Here is a 22,088-nt window from a genome sequence, read left to right as displayed (position 1 = left end):
AAGTTAGCGACAACGAAAGAACCATGTTGCGTTTACAGGGCGAACCTTGGTCGGTTTCCTCTCGCGGGTACGTGTTATGTCAAAGAGGAAACAACAACATCAATTTTATGCTCATAGCTTGTTGCGAACTTGTTGTGAAATGGGCGTTAACTTCTTAAGGAAAATCAGTCGAGCGGAGTATTTCATCATGGAGTCATGGAGTATTTCATCTAAAGATTTGTAAACACACTTCCAGAGAGAATCAAGACGTACCTTGCAAAGACGATGTTAGCTCGCGAGATATCGTAGACGACGACGACGACGACGACAACAACAACAACAACACCACCACCACCAACAACAACACCACCACCAACAACAACAACAACAACAACAACTGAGCATACGCTGACAACAACTGAGCATACGTTGACGATGACGCATTGATATTATACCCAGGAACAGTGCTGCGGAAGCGGAGAAAGTAGTCATCACTACCAGACCGCACAGAGAATGGACTGTAGTCTTGAGGGACTTTCGTGCGGCATCCAGAATTTATTCCAGTCCCAAAATTTGCAGAGCCGCACATCGCGTTCTGATTGTAGCGCACAAACTCCCGCCTTATACACACGCAGAGTGTGCACTCCGGGGCATGAGGCGGCAATCAGCAGGCACAAGCCTGCGCCCGAGTGCACGCACACCAGGAGCCGCCAGAGGGACGCGAGGAGGAGTTCCATCCCGATCCGATACTGCTAGCTTATAGCTAAGCAGTATCGGTAGTATGCGTGTGTATACACACGCATACTACAGCACTATAATGCCTGTCACGAAGAACACTACGGCCGATGCAACACGCTCTCGCGCTAGTGGAAGCCGTAGTACGGCGGATACTACAAACACGTATTCACAATCGAGTTTCTGCCACGCTATCAACCTTGCAATATATTCTAATAAATAAATGCACATACTGCGACGAATTCGCCACGCTCTACCACATGGCGTGGCACGCGCAAGCACATCTGAGCTCACACTCATAGCATGTTCTATCATACGGCAACGGGAGGCAGCGCTGTCCAGCTCCGACTCGGCGGACTATGGCTCGAACTGGTCGAGCGAGCGAGGAGGATAGCTAGGGCCACTGGATTCCTGGACTGAGGGGACTCCCCACTGCAAAGCTCAGGAGCTACTCATGCTAGCTTCGCTCGCCTGTTGTTTCGATCGATTCTCTATCTCTCTCTCCACGTTTTCAATATTATAGACAACTGCCAATGCAACTGCCAATGTGCATGTTGTTTCTTGGTGTCTACGCGCCAAGAAGGAACCGGCAGATTCTCGCTCGTCTTGGCCACTGCAAGGCGCGAAAGATGAACGCTGCCAACCACTGCGCGCGCCCTCACGCAGGCAGCACACGGCTGGAACTGCAGCAGCCAGGCTTACAAGCTCTTGAATCGGCCCAGCCCCCCAGCTCCGGCGGATGGCAGCGTCCTGCGATCAAAGGCCGTCGTCAAATCACCGCGAGCTGCTTTAGTTGTCCCACAAGTTCGCGTCCACCACGGTCGGCTCTAGATCCAAGAATCGGTACGCCTACTACCTGCGCAGCGGGTAAGCACTACCATCTGCAGCGGGTAAGCAACCAGGTCGCCGTCGGTGCGTTGCTTGCTTACGCTATCATCGTGAAGGTCGCGGACACTACCTGCTGCGTTCCTGATGTGGGTCAACTCCTCTTGTGGCGACAGCGGATGCGCTGGCCCAAACGGCGCCACCCACAACGACTGCCTCGAGGGTGCGGTCAACGCCTGCAAGTACTGCCTGCTCCCCACGAAACGTTGTACCTTTGAGAGCACCAGCGCCTTCGTTGCTGCTGATCATGCTGATTCCGCGGTAAAAGTGGAAACATTGCCCGACGTTCCGGCATCGTTCCCGACGCTGCTGCAGCAGCAGCCGCGGCCTCGTCGTAGACGACTGTGTCGGCAGCAGTGCTGCGCGGAAAAGGCTGCGGCGGCCGCCGCGTTGAGGAGGTCGCTGAACGCCCAACGGCAGCGGATACGACGTCTGGACGAGTCCTACCGGGCAGCCGAGAGGGCGCGCAACGCACAGCGCCAGCGGCGACTCAGAGCCGACGCTGAGTACCGCGAGCGCGAGCTGCTCAGAAGCCGCGCACGGAGGCGGCGAAAGGTTAGCAGTCTTCTTGATTACGTTTAAAGAGAATGGCGAATTAATGTCCATGAGACGTTAGCCAGCTTTACAGCGGAGCTGTATATGCGACGCGTTGCGATGGGAGTAGAAGAGTAGTGGAAGGAGTACCGAACTCTGTTGCCTTTGTCTGGCTTTCACGCGTGGTTGTATCGAGCGGAGAACGTGGGAGTTCACCATAGCATTGGAAGCGAAGCTGCGGCTGCGCGAGAAGTAATAGGTGTGCGACAAGCTTCAATGAGACAGGTACGCAACTCGGAAAAGCGAAGAATGAGGTGGGTGCGGATGCCGAAAATGGGGGGGGGGGGGGGCAAACAGGTCATCGAGGTGTCAAAAACACGGCCCGAAAAGAATAGGACACAACTGTTCAGTGCCGAAAGTAGTAGGGATTATTCTATGGATGCTAAACATTTAAGGTTTGTGTAATGCGCGTGATAGGTCTTGATTCAAGAAGTCAGACGATGTACAGCAACTTGTGGTGTAACTACTGACACCATTAAATGGAACGTCTCTAAACGATAGGGTCAATGGGGTACACCTCAGTGCAAAGATTGCGAGTGTCTGCCTTTACATCAGGGGCCTATAGTTCTGTAGGGAGAAGAGAAGAACAGCCCGTGAAATCGCAGTTTTTCGTCTCTGTAAGAGAGGACGACACTGCTTAAGCACGGAAGAGCATGTTATATAAATAAAAAGGAAATGTTAATCGCGGTATCTGAACGCCATATATAGGTATAACTTCAAGTCTACAGCTTCTACTAAACTATGTTCCTTTGTATTTCCCTTGCGGGATGAATCCCGCAAGGGAACCAATGCGGGATGAATCGGAATCTTCTTGACTACTGCTGTTCACATTGTCTGCACGCAGTTTATTCCTGAGTAATGTGTCTATAAATTTCGATGCGAGGACCTCAAAACAAAGCAATTACAGAAGAGCGCTTGTCCTGCTTGCTCATTTCTATACCTCGGACCTCGTATTTTAATTGGTGCTGCCACGATGTTATACGCTTTGTGTTTACAGAATTCTGATGAACGATTAGTCATTGGGAATGATGAAGGTGTTTGTACGCGTGCATGACAAACAAAACGCTACATTCGCACAAGGACACAACCAAATACAAGGCACATAAAACAAACAAGACTACGCTTTCACAATCAGGTTCAAGGACCATATGCAACTGGTGAGAGGACAGTCACCATATCAGGGAACACATTGCCAGAAACAATGCAGGACTTGCGGGGGTACCAACGGCGATACTCGACGCTGGTGTAGTTCCAAGCAGCATTGACGGTCGACACCGGTGTAGCGCGCCGGGCTGGATGCGGACAGGCAACGGCCTGACACCCTTTCGGTCTTCGCCTGGCGGTGCTCTGGAAAGGCTCTGTAGACTCTGGGACGAACAGGATTGGACGCCCTTGCGGCGTTCGCCAACCGCGGGCTGCAGAAAGAAGCTTGAAATGGCGTCTATGCACACAGAGGAGCCTGTGGCCCAGGGTGCTCAGGGCGATATCTTCTCCGTCCCGCCACGTCTGCCACGCTTGCTGTCTCCACCCGAATCCTCCCTCGCGCACTTGCGAGTGCTTCTTTTAATGCGTTAACGGAGTGTCGAAGTGGGGGGAAAATCAGTGGTCACTCAGCGGAAAATGCGAGAAATGCGTTATATAGCCTTGCATTCGCACTTTTCCTTGGTCCCGGATTCATGTTTTGATCTGACCGCGTAGCAAAGAGTTGCTCAAAATTTCACTTGAAACACGTCCTGCCTCTTGGAGGAGCGAAGTGAAACTGCCGCTTAATCTCAATCATACACTGTATAATAGTTTACGCCCATAAAAGTGAAGAAGGGCGTACATCTGTCTATCAGTCACACCCCTATACCCAAAAAGGGTGCAAGGGTGTCAGCTATAGACACATTTACTCCCTTTTTTCCTTTTTTTTAAGAGCGAACATTATTTTTAAGTGTATCAAGCCAACAGTCTATGAAGCCAAGGGAAGCATGGATGTAATTCGCTGGGGTTGACATTGAAATGCACGAAATAATGAACCCAAAAAATTACGGGAGATGCTTAGAACTTTCTAAGAATATGAAGGCAAAAGCCTAGTTGATCCTTCTGTTGACCTGCTGCTGAACCTTGTTTTGTACTTTCTGCTGACTGAACTTTCTGCTTATCTGATTGAACTTTGTTGTCCCCCTTCACCAACAAGCCACCCTAATGCGACGCAGGCGTTTTGGGAATGCAGAATTGGTGGAGAGAAAGGCTGCTACCGCACGTGGACGTCTTGTGTAATTTGTTCTCGCACGTGCCGCAGCAGCCTCTTGTCCCCAGCACTTCTGCATTCCCAGAACGCTTGTGTCGCATCAGGGCTGCATGTTGCTCTCGTCGGGCCGCTGCCGCAGCTTCACCCATAGCCGCTTCCTTCCGACGTCGGTTACGACGAGCTGCGTTTCGAGCTGCTCTAGCCTCTTCCGCCGCGGCGTACTTTCTTGGTCTTCCCCGCCCAAGACTAGGACCTGGTGCGTAGTCACACATAGCGATGTGGAATTAAGCTTTAACCTTACGCAGCTACGCATGCAAGGCGGGCGAGCGCGCTGCGAGCGTGCTGCCGCTAGCTGCCGCCGTTTACAGTACGTTCTACGCGCGCCGCTGTTACGCTTTCCCCTCAACGCCCTTCGGCGCCGCGCTGACATTTTGCTCAACTCTCCGACTGCGCTCCGTCGCCATTTCTCAGAACCCTCCTGTAGCGCAGCTGTTTCCCTTTCCCGACGCCCTTCGTTTTATTTCGATAGCAATTATACGGACCCCTTCAGGCGCATTTCAGCCGTCGGCGTCGCCGTGAGGTTCCGTATACAGCCCAAGGGCGATAAAATTGTCACCGCGCGCTGTATGTTGCATGTACTTGTGAAAGCGTGCTAGGGTGAGCCGGCGAACGCGGGCCGGATGCACGCCCTCTCCTATCGCGCGCGAGGCAGGGAGGTGAGACGAGGAAGGGGGGAGGTGCTCTTCTGCGGCGCCTGCTGCTTACGGCACGGCCGCGCGAGCGCCGTATCTTGAAGGCGATCTGCGACGTGGCCAAAGTGGGTGTCTACGCAGGCTTCATCGTCAAAGCGATATGCGAGGTGTGCAGAGTGCGCGTAGTGCCGGTAGCTTCGTATGCGCAGTGCTTTCGACGTTTCGTTCAGGTTGAAGCGAGAGATGCACGAAGGTTAATTCGATCGCTGCTGCTGCAGCGATTCCTCACTCCAGAATTTTGACAGCGAGTTTCCGCGCTCATCATGCTTACATGTACGAGCGTGACACCGTGCTTGTTAATTTAGTTATAACATGTTGGCGAGCTAGTTGGTTTGGATCCATGATAGAATGTGTGAGAGCGACCCCACTAGGATGTAGAAACAGATACGCAGAGAATGCGCTCTTTCTCTGTGTCTGTTTCTTTCTACGTCCTCGTTCATTGCGAAATTAGTAAACGAATGTTCAGAAGCTTATACGGCCGATAAAGCTACTATCTTTACTTCGTAAAGCTATCTACTAATTTGCTATCGCAATCGGTGCTCCAGCTTTCGGGTGAAACTGCGAGTTTTTTTCTGTACCTCACAACGCGACTTTGAAACATAAATATAAGGCTTTCGCCTTGAAAAGGAAACGAAGTTGAACGGCACTCACAACCTTCAATCTACACGTGCGATGCGCTACAAATTGTGCTATTAAGACGTCGATAGTACTAGATTAGGACTGGGAGTGTTAGCCAGGGCCACTCAAAGCCATGGTGGGCGGATGTGTTCACGACTTTCTACTGGCCACCCTGTGTTTGCGATGTCAGAAACTACACCTCCGCTGTAGCTGAAATCGTCGCCTAAACTGCCGCTGTCTAGTTCGGGAACTCTGTCAAAGCTCCCTGTGTCGTCAGGAGACATAACCAGCTTCGCTTAGACGTTAGCGCCATGTGTACTGCATGTTTAGCACGCGTTCTGCGTGTTTGCAGCTACCCGTTTCGGTTTCGGTATCTCGTTTATTGGTTATTTGAAATTATTGATGAATTTCTAAGCAAATTGAACCACCTTACTTGTGAAGGACTGCCAATGCAAATTGAAAATGTCAATATCCTAATATGGTTAAAGAAACACCATAGTTGCCCTTTAAGTGGGCAGGCACGTGGCTAATAAACTCTCGTGTGCTAACTAATGGCATCAAGGCGGCCAGATTCGAGGCCATTACTATGAATAAACGAGGAGAAGGGAAACAGAGGGGTTCGATTGTTTTTTATCACTGGCATATACCGCTAACAGCCAATGAAGGCAAGGAAAGCACATCGGAAATTAGTTGCAGTTGAAATTGAAATGAAGAAAACAATGCACAAAAGCGAAATCAAAGTAGTTGAAAAGATAACTTGTTATATACATATATATATGCAGGGAAGGCTGCGTCTTTGCTCCCCACATGCAACAAGTTATCTTTTCAACTACTTTGATTTCGCTTTTGTGCATTGTTTGCAACGTTTCGGCCGTGGCACGGCCGAAACGTTGAAACAGTAGAAATGCTATTTTCGTAAGTGCGTTCCTTCGTTTCTGCAACTGCCAATGCACCAGACCTACAGAACTTTTCCTTGAACATGATATATATATATATATATATATATATATATATGGAGGCCAAGGCCAAGCTAGAATGTGAAAGCAAGGCGAGACAAGCCTGGCCTGCAAACGAGAAGACACGTTAGTGCGCCGCATTTTCTTCTATGGTCCCCTTTTTAGCGTCGTTCATTTTTACAAATCATGTACCAGCTAGGTCACTCACATACATTCTATAAAGCACCAATTCGTAGACGAAATTTTAGTTTCTTTTAATATCATCATTTTTAAACATAGCATAAGGCCGATACCATAATTTGATGCAAAGTGACCGCAAAACGTATATCCGTGTTAAAGCATTCTTGTCCGGGGAGTGCAAGGAGCTTGTCTGCGTTGTGTAGAACCGCAATATATATATATATATATATATATATATATATATATATATATAGAGAGAGAGAGAGAGAGAGAGAGAGAGCTGAACGAGGGGAAGGAGTGATGTTGTCGGCGGAACCTCCCCCCCCCCCCCCCCCCGCTAAAGAAATTTCTGGCTGCGCCACTGGAGGTGGCCATTCCTTCTACTAGAAATCAAAATGGTTAATCAATAATTAACATAGTTACAGTAATGAACTCCATAACTAAAGACTTTAAAGCACACTTTTTGATCTACTAACTTTAGCAATTGAGTATGCAAAGCATATCGGCTTATATCGACTTAAAACGGATTATGAAGATCGCACCGGTGTCGAGATATGCGCCGTCAAAGTTGCGGTAAAGATGCACAGTTCTTCCACTTACCTTTTTCACGAAAACGCTGCTTGATACGTTGAAGCACAAAGGTAACTGCAACAACAACACATTTCGTCGGACACTTTGAAAATTAATATCTCGGAACTATATAGTCCTGAGAATTAGTTCTAAGTGGATAAACCTTGCGAACTCACCGGTTGTATACTTCGTAGATTGAAATATGTGCCGCAATGTAATGAACGGTCGTTGGTTAATTGTGTTCATTAATCAATTAAGGATTTTGATTTCTCAGAGAAGGAATGGCCACCTCATCGATTAACATAAAAGCTCGAGGGTTAGAATTGAGCTGTCTGCCACAAGCAATTTGAAAAAAAAAATTGGTGCAGCTGAAGAAACCACAATATATATATATATATATATATAGAAAGGGGGTTAATCGAGGGGTTCGATTTTTATTAGTCATATCATAAGAAGCCACCAAACACTGACACCATGGACAACACAGGGGAAATTACTTGTGCTTAGTAAATGAAATAGAAAAACGATAAATTAATGGAAATTAAAGTGGATGAAAAAACAACTTGCCGCGAAGGTTTTGGGTTCGGTTCCCACCTGCGGCAAGTTGTTTTTTCATCCACTTTACTTTCCATGAATTTATCGTTTCTCTATTTCATTTACTAAGCACAAGTAATTTCCCCTATGTTGTCCTTGGTGTCAGTGTTTGGTGGCTTCTTATGATATGACTATATATATATATATATATATATATATATATGTATAAACCACTATTGCATTAGCATTCGGAGTCAGAAAGTGGGGAAAAATTATGCAGAAACTCCACTGGAGTTGTCCACGCATAAGCATTGCTCCACTTGCTCTTCTCCACGCATGCGACGCGACGTATGTTGTTTACCGCTATTGACGAAGCGGTGTTCCTATGTTTTATTGGCCTTGTAATCTGTTTTGGCTCTTGATCCGACCAATATCAACCCTTATAGGTCCTTAGCAACCTTCTCAGACTCGATCCCACCCTTATCGACTCTCATAAACCCTTATCGGTCGTTATCAACCCTGCCGTACTCGATAGGACCCTTATAAACCCTTATCGGCTTTTATCAACCTGATCGGAATCGCTCCGACCCCCGATTCGGATATATTCGCCTTCAGCAAGCGGGGCCGTTTCCCCAGTGGGTAAGACACGCGGCATCTGAGTGTGTGGTCGTAAGTTTGAAACTCACCACCGCTAAAGTTTTTCTTCGAGTTTTAAGTGCGTAAGCATTTCTATGCTACCCAACGAGGAAACCCATCCGCCTGTAGCGTGTTACGAATCGCTATAAAGAAATAATATGTAAAACAAACAAATTCGGCAGAGACACTGCATTCTAACTGCGCCTCGGTAAGGCCAAATCAAAACGCGCCAAGCGTCTCAACGCACTCACTTGCCTGCGACGAGTTACGTTGGAGTTACGCTTCAAAGGCACTGAGTGGCCGCACAGCGCATTCAATATAGGACATTATTGCTTTTTATATTTTATTCACTCATGACGTGGCGCCACCTCCTCCCCATTGGCTGAGCCGTGACGAACCCAATGACGCATGCACTAGGCCGCTCCTTTAGTCAGGCAGACGGACGCGAGGTGACGTATGCATTGACGTACGCCCTCCATCCATCCAGAAACACGGAGCCGCCGTGGCGTCGGTGAAACGTGCTTGTCTCGCACACCGGAGGCCCGGGTTCGATTCTCACCCAGGCTGAAATTTACTTAATTTTCTTTCCAAGTAATATGCTTTGGTTAGACGAACCTTACTGAAAAAAATGGCGTTAATCCGAGCATCCTTCGACGTGTTTTACAGTGAAGCTGTATACCTCTACCCTCCAAGGAAATTTTCGTGTCGTAAGCAAAAAAACTCCCCAGACGTGGGCCGATCCCGAAGATAGTGCAATACCGGCATGATCCGCGGCGGAGGTGAAGCAGGCGTTAAGCGCGCCCCTTACGTGGGCCGATCCCGAAGTTGTGCAATGCCGGGCCAACCCGCGGCGGAGGTGAAGCAGGCGTTAAGCACTACCCATACGTGGGCCGATCCCGAAGCTAGTGCAAGGCCGGGCCAACCCGCGGCAGAGGTGAAGCAGGCGTTAAGAACTACCCATACGTGGGCCGATCCCGAAGATCGTGCAATACCGGCCCGACCCGCGGCGGAGGTGAAGCACGCGTTAAGCACTCCCCATACGTGGACCGATCCCGAAGCTAGTGCAATACCGGCACGATCCGCGGCGGAGGTGAAGCAGACGTTAAGCGCTCCCCATACGTGGACCGATCCCGAAGATGGTGCAGTGCAGGGCCGACCCGCGGCGACGGTGAAGCAGGCGTTAAGCAATCCCCATACGTGGACCGATCCCGAAGATAGTGCAATGCGGTGCCAACCAGCGGCGGAGGTGAAGCAGGCGTTAAGCGCGCCCCTTACGTAGGCCGATCCCGAAGATAGTGCAATGCCGGTCCGACCAGCGGCGGAGGTGCATTTCGTCATGAAGGGGCTCACACACACAGCTTCGCTAGTCATCCTTCTTCACAGAGTGGAAGGGCACTGAGTTTTTTACTCTTTGCGCCGTCGGCCATTTTTGGTACCATCTTTCGGTCACGTCAACGCCGACGGGTTTTCGCGTAATGGTGCATATAATACTTTCGCATTAATCAATTCGAAATGAAACAGAGGTCCTGTGTTCGAATCTTTCCATAGGATGATTTGATATTTGATGATATAATATTTGATATTAATATGATTTAATCATTTATTAGACAGTATTGCACAGTAACCGGATCATGAGACTGAAATAATCTGAAGAATAAGAGTGGGCTGGGGTGCGTTTGGCAGGCACTCTCCGATCATGAATAGCAGGTTTCCATTATCCCTCAAAAGTGTATAACAGCTGTGTCTTACCAGTGCTCACGTACGGGGCAGAAACCTGGAGGTTTACGAAAAGAGTTCTGCTTAAATTGTGGACGACGCAACGAGCTATGGAAAGAAGAATGGAGGGTGTAACCCTAAGGGATAAGAAGAGAGCAGATTGGAGAGGGAACAAACGGGAGTTAATGACATCTTAGTTGAAATCAAGAAAAAGAAATGGGCATGGACATGTAATGAGGAGGGAAGTTAACCGATGGTCATCAAGAGGAAGCTTTAGCTCGGGTGCTCCTATGCAGGTACATGTAAAAGGAGAATTCGTTTCCATCGTCAACCACTGAACCAAATTTGACGACGTTTGTTGCATTTAAAAGAAAAACTCAAATGCTAGTGACTGTTGGTTTCGAATTTTTGATTTAGGTCGTCAATTTTTATTAAAAAATGACAAAAATTGAAAATATTACGAAAACTAAACTATCAAGTTTACAACCCTGTCTCTTAGCAATGAAAAATGATACCACAATTCTGTGAATTGCATCTAATAGTACATCTAAAGCGGACAAAATTGATATCTCACACATAAACACAAAGAAGTGTTGCATTATGTAAATACAGCTTTTGCAGAACCATTGTAAACAGCGTAACAAATTGATGTAAGATATAACATGACATATCGAAATTGTTCGCTTTGAATGATCTAATGGATTCCGTTTACAGAGCCGCGATATCTGTTCTTGACGCAGAGCTATTAATTTGTAAACTTCGGGTTTCTATTTTCTCAAACTTACGAATACATGAAAATTCTTGTAACAAAAATTGAGACCCTAAATCGAAATTTCGCTCCCAACAGTCACTAGAATTTAACTTTATCTCTCAAATTCAACAAACTTCATCAAAATCGGTCTAGGGATTACCTCAGAAAAACGTTTTTGCGTTTTACACGCATTTGAATAGGCCGCGTCGGTGTTGGGCCCGAGCTAAAGCTTCCTCATGACGGTTACGGACTGGATCCCAAGGAAGGGAAGCGTAGGAGGGGTAGGCAGAAAGTTAGGGGGCCGGATGAGATAAAGAAGTTTGCAGGGACAACATGGCCTCAATTAGGACATGACCGGGGTAGTTGGAGAAGTATGGGAGAGGCCTTTGCCCTGCAGTGGGCGTAGCCAGACTCCTGCTGCTGCTACTGCTGCTGCTGCTGCTGATGATGATACTTTGTTGAAAATGACGAATTTGCAAAATCGAAGAGACGTTTAAGGCAGGAAAAACGAAGTTTAGGCAAATTCATCTACGCTTCCCATAATTCCTATACTGACTGAACCACCCCGATTGCAACTCCCGTAGACACTGGCGCCAGAGTTCGCTCTAGTAATTATTGTATGAAACTAAGGTTCGCGTGGTTTATTAGCTTTCCTCTTGCGGCGCCAGTTGTCAGTGCATGTCTTACTTGTTTGCTTTGCCTCGTCGTAGAGAGCGCGGGAGTTTTGAGGCACGGACATTGAATAATGTATGGAAGGTTAGTCGTACACAGCGCGACTTTGAAGTTTGGCTGCAATGAGTTTCGAACTTACGACCCCACACCAAGAAGCGCAGTGTCTTACCCTCTGGGCTATAAACACCCGCGCTTGCAGAAGGTGAATATGTCTGAGCCACATGATTGTATTGTACCGGCGGTACAAAACAAATGTCATAAGAGAATAGTTTCTATGAAGGTTTTGTTGAAAGGTTTGGTGACGGTGGAATTAAAGCTATCTCTAGGACCACATGTAGAGCCGACTTGGAGCATTGTAGACATCAGAGAAATTCCAATTTCGCGAATATTTAATGCCAAGCTCGCTTCATCTCCGATGTGTTTCGGTGGTCGCGGGATGCATCTTCCGCTGAGACGTTCCTTCACCGAGTGAGTGAGTGAGTGAAAACTTTTATTGCGTCTTTTAAGAGTTTCGCATTTACGAGAACGAAATGGCGCCGGTCTCTGCTGGCTCATACGCTTCACGCCTCACAACAAACAGGTAAGCAGTCAGTGCGTTGATAAGGATGATAAGGAGTGATGAGGGCTTATATAGGTCTCATAGCGGTACGACGCGGATAGATAAGGTTCTAAATAGCGATAAAGGTTTATAATGCCCGGAGCAATTCTGATAAGGTTATTAAGCACCGATAAGGGTCAAATCAAGTTCGATAACATTGATAAGGACCGATAAGGGTTAATAAGGCTCGGATCATGTCCGATAAGGTTGATAAAGATCGATAAGGGTTGATAATGACACCGGGCTACGTTGAGATGAGCAAGTGGCACAATGCTTACGGATACTTATACAACTCCCAGAGGAGTTTCTGCGTGAACTTTTTCCTTTCAAATTTATACTGTTTTTATTTATGGAGCCCATCGTAGCGCGCGTTACGGACGGACCGACAGACCAACGGGCAGATTTCCTGGGTGAGTCGCCTAGGAATATTTACGCATTAGTGTATGTGCGCGAAATGTAGGAAGACAGTCACGCGGTAGAGGCAGATAGGGAAATAAAGAGCGCGTATGTGTATATAATGACATACGTCATCATCAGCGTATTTTTGTATCCCCTGCAGGATGAAGCAGCTACCAGAAATCTCCAATTACCGCTGTCTTGCGCAAACACATTCCATATTGCGCCTGAAAATGTCTTAATTTCGTCACCTAACCAAATTTTCGGCGGTCCTCGACTGCGCTTCCCTTCCCTTGGCACTCATGCTATAACTCCAATGGTCCATGACTTATCTTTTCTACGCATTATTAGCCCACCATCATTTCTTTTCTCCTAATCTCAACAAGAATATTGGCTATCGCAGTTTGCTCACTGATCCACACCATTCTCTTCCTGTCTCTTAACTTTACGCCTAACATATGCTCAATCGCTTTTTCCGCACTCCTTAATTTGTTCTTGAGCTCCTTTGTTAACCTCCAAGTTTCTGCCCGATATGTTAGCATCGGTAGAATTGCAATGATTGAACACATTGTAAGCTCCCAGTCAGGATTTGGTAATGCTCGCCGTATGCATTCCAGCTAATTTTTATTCTTCTGTATATTTATTTCTCATGGTCAGGGTCCCCTATGAGTAATTGACCTAGATAAGCGTACTCCTGCACTGGCGATCATAAATTCTTGTTCCTCTCACAGGCCATTGAACATTACCTTTCTCTTCTGCATATGATTCTTGAACCCTACGCTTATACTTTCGGGGATATATATATATATATATATATATATATCATATAGTATGCAGTGTAGGAATCATGCTGGCCCGGGATGCACAAATTAAGAGAAGGCTACGACATGCGTTGTATTTTGCACGAATAGTGCAAAAGACAACGTATACAACTTACGATGATCGGCTCCGGACCACGATCAGTTACACTTCGCTCCTCAAAGAGGCATGGCGTGTGTCGAGTGGGCTCCTGAACAACACTTTGCAGTGCGGCGAATGCGGCTTAAATCATGTATCCGGGACCTCAGTGAGGTGCGACGTAATGCTACATAACCTATTTCTCTCGCAAGTGTGCGAAGAAAGCTTCGGAGGGAGACGGCGAGCGTTGCAGACGTGGCAGAACGGAGAAAATGGCGTCCTGGACGCGAGAGTAGTGGCCTGCCGAGTACATGGCTCAAGGTCGCTGCAGGCTCTCACCTTGGCACAGACGTCACTTCAAGCTCCTTCCAGCTGCCCGCGGTTGGCGAACGCCGAAAGGGCGTCCGGCCACTGCCCGTCTACATCCAGCCGGGCGTGCTACACCGGTGTCGACTACCAATGCGGCTTGCAACTACACCAGCGTCGTGCACCGCCGTTGGTACCTCCGCAAGTACTGCTTTGTTTCTGGGAATTTGTTCCCTGATACGGTGACAGTTTTCTCACCAGTTGTATGTGGTCCTTGAACCTTCTTGTGAAAGCATAGGTTATTTTTTGTGCCTTGTATTTGGCTGTGTCCTTGAGAGAACACATGTTTTTTTTTGTCGTGCGTGAGCACAACGGCCTCGACATTTCCGATGACTAATCGGCCATCAGAAATCTGTAAACGCGAAACGACACGAAACGTAGAGCATCGTAACAGCACTGATTCAAATTGGTTTATACCTTGAAGTCTTCGCATCTACTTTTATAGACGCATTAACTAGGAGGAAACTGCGTTCAGATGATCTTATCAGTGCTGCTCGAGCAAAAGAAGCGAGAGATGTATACATGTAGAGGCGAAAGGTTCCTATTTGTTCCATGTGGTTCATCACTTCGTCTGCAGCTTCTACTAAACTGTCTTTTTATGCGAGTAGCATTTTTGCCTGCTCCAGCCGTTTTTAGCACATTTATTGTTTCGGCTCGGGAGAGCGTTTAGGCCAGGAATCCAACCGGCACAGGAATCTGTAAGTCCGATATTAGGAATGAAGGAAAAGGGGTTTATTTGACATTATTCACACTGGCGCCAGATAAGGGAGCCCACTCCATGTAGAAGCATATTAAGGGCCCGAATTCGCACCACCGCACGTCAGCACACTCTCACACACCAAAGGCCTCCACTCCCTAGGAGACTAGCCTAGGGAATCCGATGACAGTATCTCGGCCAATCACAATTGTCGAATCGGTCGAATTATCCCTCCCATGTTGACGCATCGTTCCGCCGGACTCCGCCTCCTATGTTACCATACGAGGCAACCACGTCACAGTCTGGGAAACTCAAGCCGACGCTGTTCTCACGGTATCCTTCGACGTTGGCCCTTTTCATCTATTAGTTCAGCTTGTCAGGGTCAGGTTCAGGCAGAGGGGTCTACGCGGTGATAAGCGCCTCCGTGGGTAGTTGTTGCCTCGAAGTAAGCTCCTTTGTTTGCGCGCGTCAAAGTCTATGTCGGGCCTCGTCGCCGTATGAGCGCGGGCTGATTAGGCAACAGCCTCATGGGAAGCGTCCAAGGAATGCTTAACGCCGTATTGAGGCGTGACACTATCTATCTATCTATCTATCTATCTATCTATCTATCTATCTATCTATCTATCTATCTATCTATCTATCTATCTATCTATCTATCTATCTATCTATCCATCTATCCATCTATCTATCTATCTATCTATCTATCTATCTATCTATCTATCTATCTATCTATCTATCTATCTATCTATCTATCTGTCTATCTATCTATCTATCTATCTATCTATCTATCTATCTATCTATCTATATATCTATCTATCTATCTATCTATCTATCTATCTATCTATCTATCTATCTATCTATCTATCTATCTATCTATCTATCTATCTATCTATCTATCTATCTGTCTGTCTGTCTGTCTGTCTGTCTGTCTGTCTGTCTGTCTGTCTGTCTATCTATCTATCTATCTATCTATCTATCTATCTATCTATCTATCTATCTATCTATCTATCTATCTATCTATCTATCTATCTATCTATCTATCTATCTATCTATCTATCTATCTGTCTGTCTGTCTGTCTGTCTGTCTGTCTGTCTGTCTGTCTGTCTGTCTGTCTGTCTGTCTGTCTGTCTGTCTGTCTGTCTGTCTGTCTGTCTGTCTGTCTGTCTGTCTGTCTATCTATCTATCTATCTATCTATCTATCTATCTATCTATCTATCTATCTATCTATCTATCTATCTATCTATCTATCTATCTATCTATCTATCTATCTGGATGTTTTGGAGAAGAAAGTTCGGCAATAACCATTACGGCTGGATAGAGTACTCTCGTTCCCAGATAGCTACAACTGCGAAAAAACCACGCTAATAAAATCATCGCAACTGGCTCGCTTACAAATTTTGGCATTGTTATTATTTTTTTTGCCTTGGTTTACACGCCACATAATGGGAGTTTTTAATTTGTTTTTAAGGACATAGCGCCTGTACCCTCCACACCAATACTTCGCCATGCCGCATGGAGAAATGTCGTCCCGCCATATCTTTTGTTTATCTGCTTCGTCACTCATCTGGAAGCAGTTGAGCTCACCGCCAACACACGCACACGCACCATTACACAGCACGAGATCACAACTCGAAGCGCACCGATTGAACAACGTTATCCACGCACGAAAGCAAGAGCGCAGTGTGGCCAGCATCGCTTTTAACCTCGCTGTGCTTTGAAAACAAGTCTTGCGGTAACGTGCAGCAAGCTTTCTCGCTGTAATTTTGTTACATTACATACTCCGCTAAAAAAGCAAACGAAAAACTACCGTTAACGGCGATTGTATATGTGAGCAGTTGCACGCGAAAGTAAGCGCAGCAGCGCCGTTTCTGTCCCATGCGGCGCCCGTGAAAAGCTCGCACTGTGCCGTGTAGCATGGCCGCAACTCCATTGCCCTCAATCTCCATTAGGGAGTTTCATGTCAACAAAGTTCGCGGGTGCACGTGTGACAGGTGTGTTACCTTAGCTTAGCTTAGCTTAGCTAGCCGCTTACACTGACCCAGTGCCCCTAGTTGTCTAGTAGCTTGGGCGACTAGGCACGTGCTCGTGATCATGATGCCGCCGTGGTCGGGACCGAAAAAAGAGTGGTTTACGCGTTTCGTGTTGCAGATATATCGCTTGCGATCCGGCCCAACCGGCCACCTAGTCGCGTACGTGCATCGATTTGACATTCTCAAAGAACGTGTCTGCATTTGCGAGCATGCCGATCAGTGTATATCATTGCGACCACAAAACCACTGTGACCGTCGTTACTAAGTGACAATGAGTGATGCAATAAAGTCTTTACCACAAGTTTTCTTATCACGACGTTTACAGCCCCGCTGGTCATCCACCTTGGCAGGACGGAATGAGCTTGATTTTCTTTCCTTATCTTCTTCGTCCTCAAGAATACGCAATTGGCTGTTGGCCCAAGTGCCACGCCCTGCAAGCTCGCGCCAAATCCAACAACCGTTCTTTCTCTACTTTCAGTGCCACGGGTCGTCCGCAGCATTACACACGCGCACGTTATATACAGTCTTTACACACGGTGTTCACCAGTCCGACTGTCTAACTGCCTGGGAAAAGCACTCCAGTACATCTAGTACACCATTCGTTTTTTTTAGTTTTTCCTTCCAATTTTACGGTAGCTTTATATAGCTGGACACTCTTACTATCCTTATAGCGCATAGGTATCATTTTAGATTTTGACGCAAGCATTGCAGTGAGCTGTATGGTGCACCGCACTTTTAAATTGTATAGCTGACCCACCCCTAGCCGTGGGCATGGCGTGCAAGAGCTGGTCACAACAAAACAACAACAACAACAACAACAACAACAACAACAACGACGACGACGACGACGACGACGACGACAACGACAATAGCAACAAGAACAACAAAGAACGTTTATGAAATTAAGGATGATGTCGTCTTCCTCATGATGATGACGACGACGACGACGATGATGTTCGGGGAAATACGCTCGTGTGTCGAAGTCCACCCGTGCTAGCCCCACACGTCTACAACATGCTTGTTCTTTTTTCTTTTTCCTGCATTTCTCAGAATGAGCTGTGCCGCCACAGAGCTCACTATGGTTCTTTCGAGGAACTCAGCTGGCTGCGAGAGTGCTTCAGCGCAGAGGAATGGGCTTCCCTGCAAAGCCTGTGGCCTACACCCACACAAGGTGTCGCATGGTATCGGTAAGTGCCGGTCATAACTCGGAGCACAAGGTCAAGGGTTGCATTCGCGACTGTGGTCGTTGCACTCCGATAGAAACGGCGCGCGAAAACGCTATTACACTTGGCTATTAGAATCCCCCCCCCCCTCCCTCCCCGTGGTCCGACATAAATCAAAGCTTGTGCTGAGTCTCCTCCATGCCCGCGCCGTCTCTCATAGCCCTGGTGCTCGAAGTATTGAAACCAGCCAGCGAGTCAGCCCGCCAGCCAGCCAGCTAGTCACAGCCAACCACAGCCAGCCACTCACAGTCAGTCATAATCAGCCAATCACAGATGATGTAGTCCAGTTCAGTTCAGTCCATACCAGTCCAGTCCTGTTCACTTCAGTTCTGCTCAGTTCACTTCAGTTCAGTTCAATTTAGTTCAGTTCGATTCACATCAGTTACATTCAGTTCAGTTCCATTCAGTTCCCTTTAGTTCAGTCCTGTCACAGTTAGTCACAGTCGGGCACATTTCAGTTATCTGAAAGGGAAAAAAAACGCTACCCATGTATCATACACTACCGAAAAATATGGCTACGGGAGCAGTGAAAATCCCGTTTATTGCGTGAAACGACGAATTGACTAGCACTAAATTGCGACTGAGATGAGGTGTTACAGTGCATTTAATTTTAGAGAATAATTCCATTACGAACCAGTTCGTGCTGAGACAAAATGCTGCGAAGAACTTGCAATTGTGTCAAGGACCGTTCTAGGGGAATAAGGAGGGCTCACTACGCTCAAATTTATCTGAGGACGAATTTGCCTGCACAACAGTATACCAACTTGAAGTCGTGGGTCAGAAGTACTGGCACGGTATGTCTAAGGGGGGGGGGGGGTGAAAAGTTTTGAAAGTACCACTGATGCAGGATGCGCTATGCGTGTTAGGTAATGACATTACGTTTATTACACAGTCCGTTATATGCAGAGTACAGTATACACTGCAGAGTGAGTATGCTGAGACATACAAATGCTACAGTGCTGATAGGTGCGTCAAGCTGAAAGCTTATAACTGTGTGCGTGATACAAGCTGCATCGGTCGCTCGCACCAACCGATAATGCTGTGTGATACGATTATTTTCTGGCAATCACCTCTTTTAAGAATTTTTTTCCCAGGCCGACTGGTTCGTGCCAACAAATGTTGCTGCGCAAATACGCAAGAACGGAGGCAAGGCCTTGTCTGTGTGGCTTTTTTATGGCTAAAAGACCAAGTCCACGTTAGCTTTCTACTCATAATTACACAAAAGAATAAAAAAAAAATCAGACAGCTGCATCAAACGTATAAATTATCTTCGTTTCCATGGCTATATATGGTGTAATTCTGTTCTGAAGGTTACAACGGATTCCCAATTCCAAGTTACCCGGATGTAGTACCTTGCTAATTAACCGAGCACGGAATTGAAATCGGACATGAGAGAGGACTCCTTGTATTCTTCCATGTCATTGCACAGTAACAATTGAGTTCCATATTTCTCATCATCATCCATCCCAGTACATTCATTCCCCTTCCACCTGCCCCAGTCCAGTGCAGTAGACTATAACACACTGGCTTAGGTCGACCTCTCTTTCTTATTACTAGAACTAACTTTGAGTGGTTTGTGAGTGATGGCGCTGCCTAACACTCCCAAGGTTAGTTCTAGCAGTAAAACATAAATACCCAAGAAAGATTATGGGCGTTTGTTATATATATATATATACTGAATGTACACTCTGCAAAAAACGGTGCATCGGACAAACAGAAGGGCCTTTCAGATTCCGCTTTATCATAAATTCCACGCTAACACGTTGCCCAACCTGCCCATCTCAAGACACGTGCATCTTTCTGACCACTCATTTGATAAACTGAGAGTCACGTTGCTTGAATCTGGATTTCGTTCAAATTATAATAGAGAAGCCCGCGAATCCTTCCTTATTTATAAGTTTGATACCGTCGCGTGTGGTATGAATGAATGTGTAGGAAAATTGAGTTGCCTGTCTTTGTAGCCCGTCACTTGTCCCTCTTCTACTAGTACGTCGCTATTCCCCTTTTTCTGTGTCTGTGTTTGCTTGATAACATAGCACATATTGAGCACATATTGACGTTTTGTTGTCACATGGCGATTGGTTTTTTACAATTCATTTCGGTGCGTTTTCTTGCTTTGTATTTTCGATGATACGTTTGCGATCGCCATCGGTCTATACACGTGTCAGCTATCCCTTGAACGATTCGGATGCATTTTGTTCGCCCGTTTTATTCGTTTTTCATGTAAGCGTATCTTCATTTGGTTGATAGGTACATGTATATTAACTGTACTGACACCATGCAATGTATTCTAATGAAGGCCGGACCCCGGCCGAAACGTCAATAAACCGCTTCATACGCGCGTCGGCTTCACTGTATATATATATATATATATATATATAACGTGATCGTCTCATCGAGGGCTAGCTTTCTGTATACGTGTCCGCGTCTCCTACAGCAACGGCAAAGGATCCTGGGCTAACACGGCAACCTGCACGCCAGCCACAGCGGCTGAAGCGGGTCCAGTTCCGCTGATGCTACCGTGGTCGCCGTCCATGACGCCCACGACCATCCATTACATCAGTGCCGCGCGAAAGTGGCCGCTCATCATCGGGTCGGAAGCCCCGGACGACGAGCCTGGGTCTCGGCTCCTGCTGTCCGTGCCACAGATTGCTTTGAAGGCGGCCTCCACCGTCACCCTGGAAGAGCTCTTGACTGGAGCCATACCTATGCGCTATTGGCCAGGCAGCCGCTTGGTGCCTCTGGAGAGCGACGAAAAGCTCGCTGCTTGAAATAAATGCGAACAACGCGGTGATCGTTAGTCCCTGCGCGTAGTTGGGGCATGAATTGTGCTGGTCAACGCACGAGCCCACACGTGTGTGGCGTGCCACTCGATTCGTGTGCTCAACGTTTAGGCTGCGGAACAGTTAACATCGATAGCGGTTATGCGCTCATCTCCCCTGGTCGTTTTGATGTCCGCCGCTGGCACAGGTGTCCGGCGGTGCCCATTGCAGGAATCCTGCATTGCTTTGCGAATTTGTGAAGACAGAATTTAGGTGTTACCTCACTCGTTCTCGCTAAATTCTTCGCCGTGAGTGCAGCACTTGATCCTCACAACGGTTCCAACTTGTGTTGTCGGTAAACATCGCCAAACCTTTCTGACTTGAACAGGGGCGGTATTCTCGCGCGATCACTTTCAGATATAGATAAACTTTCGCGAGAGTTCACGAGACTAGCACCGTTCCTGGCACGCTGCGCACAGTTGGAAGAGTGCCACAACGTTGCGGCTCGTCGAAGCCCAGCGCGGCCGGCGCTATAGTCTGCCTCAAGCGGCCAGTCGTGCGGCAACTTTGCGTGTATTTGCGGTTTTCTTTCACGATCGGAAAAACACTTTTATGTAGCACGTATTGAGCAACAAAGCTGTATCGGGAGTTTTTCATGTCGCTTTACAATTTCCTCACTGACAGTGTTCATCTAATCATAATATTTGAGAAGTTGATTATTTAAGACTAATAATTAGGCGGAATACAAAAAATAATTTGAGTATCTCCAAGCGACGGCAAACAACATTACCTTGATTCTGTCCAGCTATGTGGCATTCGCATATTTTGAAACTCTGGCTAATGTTAGCTGGGACACCCTGTATAACACCACACGCAGTGACGTACCAGCGTCTACTTGACGCGTAAATTTCATGCGTGTCCGTACGAGCACCTTCCTAACCGTTCCCAATTGAAGCAAGCGTACGCAACACACCGTCGTGAGCATCAACGAGATATTATTTTGTAAGGGGGAAGGTTGCAGGAACCAGAGGTGTTTACGTGATTGGTGCAGCCAGATGACCTTCTGAGATCAAGACGGCGAGTTGGGCCAGTTGGTTAGGATTCATGGTAAGGTTCGTAACAGCACAACACAAGATACCGACAAAAGGAAGGTAAAAAAGACAGCAAGGCGCTGTTAACGCATTTCATAATCTGAGCATGTGGTAGTGTTGGATTTCTTTGGACGAACGTTCATCCCTAGCGCTGCCACCAGTTGTTGCAGTTGAGGACGATCCCACCGCTGACATCCAGTTGTTGGATCTGGAGGA

General features: G+C 47.2%; 1 protein-coding gene across 2 annotated transcripts; it reads left to right on the top strand.

Annotated features, from left to right (window-relative positions):
- Positions 1–1,598: 1,598 nt before the first annotated feature.
- LOC129386374 (uncharacterized) lies at positions 1,599–20,818 on the top strand. 2 transcript variants are annotated; one of them, XM_055074228.2, is made up of 4 exons: positions 12,680–12,819; positions 13,915–14,213; positions 17,847–17,983; positions 20,457–20,818. In XM_055074228.2, the coding sequence occupies exons 1-4, from the start codon at positions 12,759–12,761 to the stop codon at positions 20,788–20,790; spliced, it is 831 nt and encodes a 276-aa protein (XP_054930203.2). In that variant the 5' UTR covers positions 12,680–12,758; the 3' UTR covers positions 20,791–20,818. The 2 variants fall into 2 exon arrangements, with proteins under 2 accessions (XP_054930202.2, XP_054930203.2); XM_055074227.2 differs by lacking the exons at positions 12,680–12,819; positions 13,915–14,213 and adding an exon at positions 1,599–2,154.
- Positions 20,819–22,088: the final 1,270 nt, after the last annotated feature.

This window comes from Dermacentor andersoni, chromosome 4, assembly GCF_023375885.2.
Source record: "Dermacentor andersoni chromosome 4, qqDerAnde1_hic_scaffold, whole genome shotgun sequence".
In the NCBI taxonomy this organism is placed as follows: domain Eukaryota; kingdom Metazoa; phylum Arthropoda; class Arachnida; order Ixodida; family Ixodidae; genus Dermacentor; species Dermacentor andersoni.
Note: the sequence above shows the minus strand (reverse complement) of the source record. Positions and strands in the feature narration are given on the sequence as shown.